This window comes from Nannospalax galili, unplaced genomic scaffold (assembly GCF_000622305.1).
Source record: "Nannospalax galili isolate Female #2095 unplaced genomic scaffold, S.galili_v1.0 scaffold3305, whole genome shotgun sequence".
NCBI classification, from domain to species: Eukaryota; Metazoa; Chordata; class Mammalia; order Rodentia; family Spalacidae; genus Nannospalax; species Nannospalax galili.
In genome coordinates this window covers 48,849-57,246 of record NW_008353488.1, presented here as the reverse complement: position 1 = coordinate 57,246, position 8,398 = coordinate 48,849, and the positions used below count along the sequence as shown (strand labels likewise).

Sequence of the window (8,398 nt, the reverse complement as noted above, 5' to 3'; positions counted from 1 at the left end):
CGGCCCCACCATCATTTAGCCTTTCATTCAGAGTCTTAGGATCCCCACTACATGCTTCTTTTTTGGCAATAACAACCAAGATTGTCATTTATTTAATTTGATGGACCCAAGTCCCCCCAAATGATGGACCCAAGTCCCTCCAAAATGATGGATTTAAACTAAAATCCCCCAGGCCTGAGAAAAACTGTACAAGGAAGTAAAAATGAAAAATAATTCTAACTGCTAAGAACAAGCTGAGCTGACCTTTTCATGCTCCCTGCCCAAGCTGGAAATCACCTGAGAAATCCCCCCCTCACTTCTGCTTGGCACATAGCCACCGCTTGTGGTTTTTGTCTTTAAAAGAAGCTTGTAAGCTGAATTCGGGGCTTCTCTTCCTGGAGGCCCATCTTCAGACATAATAAATCCTCATGCTTGTTGCATCTCCTGGTTTGAGGACTGAGTTATTGGGGTGCAGCCTCCCGTGAATGTTGGGTACCCCAGTCTGCGGGTCCAACACTTGGGGGCTCGTCCGGGATTCGGTCGCCCCAAGACCCATTTCCTCAGATCAGCAGGAGGTAAGAACAGATGTCTTGTGGTTTGTCTTGGTCTTAATGTCTGTCAGTCATTTCCTGTCCTGGGAACGTTCTGTCTGAATAATTGTGCCTGTACAGGACCTGTAAGTCTGCATTCTGGGAACCAGCAGGAGTGGCAGATGTGCCCAGAGACCCCATGTTCCGTCACTCTAACCTTGGTGGCCAGAGTGATCTGAAGTGAGGGAGACAGCATAGTTTTCCTCACCTCGGGAGAAGGGAGATTGGCTTGGCTACTCCCCTCCCGATCTGTACTTTCAGTTTTTGGGTTAAGAAGCGCGCGGTAAGGATTTTTGTTTTGTGTTTATCTGTATTTGTGCTTGAGGATCCTGAAAGTGAAAATGCTGAGTGCAGCGTGCGTCTGAGTGAAAGAAGGACCGGTCCGTATGAATGTAATTTAGTGTGATGTGTATGTGTTTGAAGGTTATATTATTACTTTAAAAAGGGGAAGATCTGGTTTTTCTACTCTCTCTATTTTAAGCTTTCCCCATACTCTTTTTATCTTTCCTTCTGTTTTCTGCTCAAGTCTTCGTGTGGGACCATTAAAGGCGAAGGAGCAATTAAGGTTCTGGTCAGGGCCACTCCCTGATGTAAGCCAAAGGCTCTTAGCCCTCTTAGCGGACCCCAACTGCCCACACGGGTGGAGACAAGATGGCTTTTCTGTACTTCCTTCTCCTCTCCATTCCTCTCTTCAGCCACTGAAAAAGCCCTGCGGGCACGGGTCAAGCAAATAAGAGCCACAGGGCGCTCGCCGCTAAAAGACTCCCGTGGAAGGATAAGGGGGTCCCAGACGTGAATCCCAGATAAATTCATGTCCCCCAGAGAAGAAAAACTGGGCAACGATAGGTACTCGTGCACAAGCACACTCACTGGTAACTATTGTTTGGAGTGGCATCTTTATCTCTCTTTCTCTCTCTCTCTCTCTCTCTCTCTCTCTCTCTCTTTCTCTTGTGACCTCTACCATGAGTCAATCACTGACTACCCCTTTAAGCTTAACTCTGGAACACTGGAGAGAGGTCATGGAGTGGGCCCACAACTTATCACTGGAGGTTCAGAAGAAGAAATGGCAGAATCTCTGTTCCTCTGTGTGGCCCTCGTTCGAAAAAGGATGGCCAAGGGATGGGACTTTTGACCTCGCTACTATCTTACAGGTTAAGGAATACATTTTCCACCCAGGACCACATGGACACCCGGACAAGGTGGCCTATATAGTCACCTGGGAAGACTTGGCCTGGAACCCCACACCTTGGGCATGGCCATTTCTACCTCCTCGAGGAACCAGAGAGACTGAGCAAGGGTCCCTTACCCCTTCAGGTCCCCCGAATCTCACTTCTTCCCTCCTGCCCCTCCAGTCTTCCCCTGTGCAGAAGAAGCAGAAGCCAGTCCTCCCCAAGGACCAAGCCTCTCTAACTCTCCTTGATCCTCCACCTCCCTATCCACCTGCACAGGCACCCCCACCACAAGAACTACCTCCACCCCAAGGACTACCTCATCCCTCTCCTGATTCCACCAAACCTGACCAATCTTCCCCTTCATCTAGCAGACTTTGGCTGAGAAGGGATAGAGGGGGTCCTTCTGGTGGAACCTGGACTGCCCAGGTTTTTCCCCTCCGAACTGTAGGGGATCAGATCCAATACTGGCCTTTCTCAGCCTCAGATTTGTATAATTGGAAGACTCATAACCCCTCTTTTTCTCAGGACCCTCAGGCTCTAACTGCTTTAATAGAGTCTATTCTCCTCACCCATCAACCCACCTGGGAGGATTGTCAACAACTCCTCCAGGCGCTTTTAACTACAGAGGAGAGACAGCGAGTCATTTTAGAAGCCTGGAAAAATGTCCCTGGGCAGGATGGGAGACCCACTCAACTCCCAAATGAAATAGACGAAGTATTTCCTCTGACCAGACCCAACTGAAACCACGAGACCGTGGCCGGTGGGAGCGTCTCCGTCTTTATCGCCAGACTCATAGCGGGTCTCAAAGGGGCCAGAAGGTGCCCAACCAATTTGGCAAAGGTACGTGCTATAACCCAGGGAGAAAATGAAACCCCTGCAGGGTTTCTAGAGCGCCTAATAGAGGGATATAGGATGTACACCCCTTTTGATCCCACAGCTCAGGAGCGTCAGGCAGACCTTATTATGGCCTTCATAGGGCAATCTGCTCCTGACATTCGTGGCAAGGCTCAATGGCTAGAAGGCCTTCAGGGGTACTCCTTACAGGATATAGTAAGAGAAGCTGAGAAAATTTATAATAAGCGTGAGACATTAGAAGAAAGAGAGGATAGAATTAGAAAAGAACAGGAAGCCAGAGAAGATAAGAGAGAGAAGAAGAGAAAGAGTTAAGTCGAATTTTGGCCACAGTAGTCCAGGGAACAGGACCAGGTAGGGACCTGGGAGACAAAAGAAGACCCCGAGTGCATAAAGACCAGTGTGCCTATTGCAAAGAGAGAGGACATTGGGCTCGAGAGTGTCCAAAGAAGCTGAAAAGACAAAAGAAGACAACCCCAATCCTGGCACTAGAGGACTAGGGGAGTAGGGGCCAGGAGCTCCCGCCTCAGCCCAGGGTAACTTTAAAGATAGGGGGGCAATTGACTACCTTCACGGTAGATATGGGAGCTCAACACTCGGTCTTGACAACAACCAAGGGACCTATGAGTTCCAAAACACCCTCGGTCCAAGGGGCCACCGGAGGAAAGATATACAGGTGGACCACAGAAAGAAAAGTGGACCTCAGTACAGGATAGGCTTCCCACTCGTTCCTGTTGGTCCCTGACTGCCCCTATCCCCTTCTTGGGAGAGATTTACTCTCTAAGCTGGGAGCCCACATCTACTTCACTAAAAAGGGAGCTACTCTAGAAGGAAAAGATGGAGCTCCACTACAGGTATTAACCCTGCGACTGGAAGATGAGCATCGGTTATATGAAGAACCAATAACAGGGACTCCTGGTATATCTGATTGGCTAATTAAATTCCCCTCAGCATGGGCCAAGACAGGAGGCCCGGGACTGGCATCCAACCAGCCTCCAATAGTGGTCACTCTAAAACCATCTGCAACCCGGTTTCAATCAAGCAATACCCTATTAGCAGAGAGGCCCAAGAGGGAATTAGACCCCATATTCAAAGACTTTTACAAATAGGCATACTCTGCCCCTGTCAGTCACGTTGGAACACCCCACTGCTCCCCGTAAGAAAGCCAGGAACGAATGACTATCGACCGGTCCAAGACCTAAGGGAAGTCAATCGGTGAATAGAAGATATCCACCCCACTGTTCCAAATCCCTACAATCTCCCGAGTTCCTTGCCTCCCAGTCACAGGTGGTATACTGTACTTGACCTGAAGGGTGCATTCTTCTGCCTAAGACTGAGTCCAGTTAGCCAACCCATCTTCGCTTTTAAATGAAAAGACCCTAAAGCTGGAATATCGGGGCAACTGACCTGGACGCGACTTCCCCAAGGATTCAAAAACTTCCCTACTCTGTTTAATGAAGCTCTACATCGAGATTTGGCTGACTTTTGGACCAAGGATTCAAGAACTCCCCTACTTTGTTTGATGAGGCTCTACACCGTGATCTGGCTGACTTTCAGGTAAGGAACCCACAGATTATGCTTCTTCAACATGTGGATGACCTCCTCTTAGCGGCTGAGACAGAAGCTGGCTGTCTGCAAGGTACGGAGGCTCTCCTACTGAAACTAGGGGAACTTGGATACCGGGCCTCGGCAAAGAAAGCCCAGATTGCCTGCAACAGGTGAACTATTTGGGCTATAGGTTGGAGGGAGGGCAACATTGGCTGACGGAAAGCAGGAAACAGGCAGTAGCCTCTATCCCCCCACCAACCTCAGCCAGAGGACTGAGAGAGTTCTTGGGAAGCACAGGATTTTGTAGATTATGGATACCGGGTTTCGCTGCAATAGCAGCTCCTCTATATCCTTTAACAAAGAGCGGGACCCCTTTTGTCTGGACTGAAGAACACCAGAAAGCTTTTAACAAAATAAAAAGAGCGCTGCTGACGGCTCCAACGTTAGGATTGCCAGATCTGACAAAACCTTTCATCCTATATATAGATGAAAATAATGGGAATAGGGATGACAAAAGGGGTCCTTACTCAGACTTTGGGACCCTGGAAAAGGCCAGTAGCTTATCTCTCAAAGAAACTGGACAATGTGGCAACTGGCTGGCCCCCATGCTTGAGAATCATGGCGACAGTAGCATCCCTGGTTAAAGACTCAGACAAACTCACTATGGGTCAGCCCCTAACTGTTATAACACCTCATGCAGTGGAGTCCATCATTAGACAACCTCCTGACAGGTGGCTGTCAAATGCCAGGGTGACCCATTATCAGGCATTACTATTAAATCCAGAAAAAATCAAGTTTGGTAGCCCTGCCACCCTAAACCCAGCCACGCTGCTACCAGCCCCCAAGAAAGGCACTGGTATTCCCCATGACTGCCAGCAAATACTTGCGGAGACACATGGGACCAGGGCAGACCTCATGGACCAGCCCCTAACAGATGCAGATGCCACTTGGTATACGGATGGGAGCAGCTTTCTATGAGACGGTGAGCGTAAGGTGGGGGCGGCTGTGGTTGATGGGGAAAAGATAATCTGGGCCCAAGCCCTACCAGCTGGAACATCAGCCCAGTGGGCTGAATTAGAAGTCCTGACTCAGGCCCTAAAATTAGCAGAGGGCAAAAAGGTCAACATTTACTCTGAAAGCCGCTATGCGTTTGCCACAGCCCATATACATTGGGAAATTTACCAGAAGTGAGGACTCCTCACGAGACGGTGAGCGTAAGGTGGGGGCGGTGGTGGTTGATGGGGAAAAGATAATCTGGGCTCAAGCCCTACCATCTGGAACATCAGCCCAGCGGGCTGAATTAGAAGCCCTGACTCAGGCCCTAAAATTAGCAGAGGGCAAAAAGGTCAACATTTACACTGACAGCCACTATGCATTTGCCACAGCCCATATACATGGGGAAGTTTACCAGAGGTGAGGACTCCTCACCTTGGCTGGTAAGGACATTAAAAACAAAGAAGCCGTAGTGGCCCTTCTGCAAGCCTTATACTTGCCAAAAAAGGTCAGCATTATCCATTGCCCTGGACATCAGCGAGACCAGGGGCCGATTGCTTGGGGCAATTGGATGGCAGATGAAACTGCCCTTCAGGCAGCAGAAGATACTTGTATTCTTTACACCCATTCGGACCTTGAGGCTGAAATAGAAGCACCAACAAAAGAGGGAGATGCTCTTTTCACCTACACTGAGCAGGACGTGGACCTCGTTCGGAGGCTCAACACTACTTTGGACCCAGAATCTAAAATGTGGGAATATCAGAATCGAATCAAAATGCCCCAAAAGGCGGCCCTTGAGTTGATCTCCCAACTTCACCAGTGGACGCACTTGGGACACAAGAAGCTAAAGACACTATTAGAAAGAGAAGAACAAATTTATTATTTCCCAGGCCTCAACCAACTAGTCCAAAAGGTAGTGGGACATTGTGTCTCATGTTCCCTGGTGAATGCTACCAGGTCAAAGGTCCCATCTGGTAAGAGAGAAAGAGGAACACGACCAGGGACTAACTGGGAAGTAGATTTTACTGAGGTACTCCCAGGAAAATATGGGTATAAATACCTTTTAGTGTTTATAGACACTTTTTCAGGGTGGGTTGAAGCTTTCCCCACCAGAAAGGAAACAGCTCAGACTGTGGTAAAGAAGCTGATTGAAGAAATCTTCCCTCGATTTGGACTGCCCAAGGTAATTGGGTCTGATAATGGCCCAGCCTTTGTCTCCCAGGTAAGTCAGGGAGTGGCCAAAGCATTGGGGATTAATTGGAAATTACATTGTGCTTACAGACACCAAAGTTCAGGACAGGTAGAAAGAATGAATAGAACTATTAAAGAGACCTTAACTAAATTAGCTCTAGAGACTGGCACTAAAGACTGGGTGAAGCTCCTACCTCTAGCTCTATTTCGGGCTGGAAATGCTCCTGCTATACATGGCTTAACCCCCTATGAAATCCTTTTTGGAGGACTGCCTCCTGTCCTCAATGTAACCTTGTCCCCCTTGACCTCTTCTTTTGATAGTCCCAGCCTAAAAACAAGACTCCAAGCCCTCCAGATCATCCAGGACCAGGTTTGGAGGCCCTTGGCTGCTGTCTACTGGCCTGGGAGTCCACAAACATCCCACTCCTATCAGATTGGAGATCAGGTGTGTGTGAGAAGACACAACGTAAAGACTCTTGAACCACGGTGGAAAGGACCCTACACGGTTCTCCTGACTATGCCCACGGCCCTCAAAGTAGACGGGATTTCGGCCTGGATCCATGCTTCCCATGCCAAGAAAGCTCTGGCCCAGAACGACACAGGAAAATGGCATCTCCACAAGACATCCAATCCTCTAAAAATAAGACTCTCCAGAGATACCTAATGATTCTACTTGTTTTTAGGCTTGTCCCCAGTCAAGGAAGTCCCCATCTCCCCATGCTGACTACCTGGCAGGTAATTAATCAAATGGGTACTGTAGTGTTTGAAACCCATAAGATGGCACCTAAGGGTACCTGGTGGCCTATACTGTATCCAGACTTACGTAAATTAGCTTTAGGAACACCAGCGCCCTGGGACATACCAGACTTCACAGATCCTGATAAAATACCGGGCCCAGAAGCTTCCCCCAGTCTGGGGTACCAACAAGTGTTCAGAGGGCCCCACTTAGCATAGGGAGGGTGTCGTGAAAAACAACAAACCAAGTTGCGCCTGTTAACCTTCTCTGTTTGCCCAGGTAACCATCGAGATAAGTGGCTCGATTCCCAATGTGGAGGAAGAGACTACTTTTATTGTAAAAACTGGGGATGTGAAACAACTGGGGACACCGGGTGGTCCCCATCCTCATCCTGGGATTACATCACTGTAAAAGCAAATTATTCCCACAAGATCCCAAATGTTCCTAATCAGGACTGTCAAGGTAAATGGTGCCACCCCTCCGGGTAGAATTCACAGCAGCAGGAAGGAAGGTTACAGATTGGGACAAGGGACATTCCTGGGGAATTAGAATATACAAGGATGGGACAGATCCTATTAAGAGAGACATCTCCTCCCACCCAGTAGCTATAGGCCCCAACCCCATCTTACCTATCCAAAATCCCATTTCCAGCTACCCAAATCCTCTGCCAGCCTCAGTCACCTCACAGCACCTCACTTCACTGCATCACACCTCACAGCACCTCCCTAACCCTTTTTCTGGCACTTCCCCTGCCCATATCCTGTCAAAACAGACTTCCAGCCCCACGAGTCAAAGAGTTTTGCCCACGGGAAATGGACTGTTCAGTTTAATTCAAGGAGCGTATAAGGCTATTAGACAGACAGACCCCAACCTGACTGAATCTTGTTGGTTATGTTTAGCAGCAGCACCCCCTTATTACGAAGGCATAGCTACACAAGGGACATTTAATAATACCACCTCAGCCAACCAATGTCATAGAGAGACCCCCCACCCCCTAACCCTCATGGAAGTCTTGGGATCTGGGTTCTGCCTAGGAAACCCACCTCCAACTCATGCCCACCTTTGCAACTCCACTGTTTCTGTACCCCCAGGGGAAGGGAATTACTATCTCCTACCTCCACAAGGGGCTTGGTGGGCATGTAACTCTGGGTTGACTCCCTGTGTAGCTAGTATGGTCCTTAATACCTCTCAAGATTACTGTGTCATGATTAAGCTCCTGCCCTGAGTATTCTATCACCCCACAGATTCTGTAGAACAGTTCTTTGAACAAAAACAACAACCAAGCAGGTACAAAAGAGAGCCTGTGTCCCTGACCCTAGCAATACTTCTGGGAGTGG

The 8,398-nt window shown here is 48.7% G+C and overlaps 1 protein-coding gene across 1 annotated transcript in view; it reads left to right on the top strand.

The window, feature by feature from the left end:
* Positions 1–3,216: 3,216 nt before the first annotated feature.
* The window catches only part of LOC108491677, a 6,076-nt gene continuing 894 nt past the window's right edge, over positions 3,217–8,398 (top strand). Inside the window, 7 exon segments of the mRNA XM_029554813.1 lie at positions 3,217–3,616; positions 3,619–4,052; positions 4,121–4,295; positions 4,298–4,644; positions 4,646–5,134; positions 5,361–5,834; positions 5,922–6,980. Of these exon segments, the coding sequence (XP_029410673.1) occupies positions 3,217–3,616; positions 3,619–4,052; positions 4,121–4,295; positions 4,298–4,644; positions 4,646–5,134; positions 5,361–5,834; positions 5,922–6,980 (3,378 nt within the window).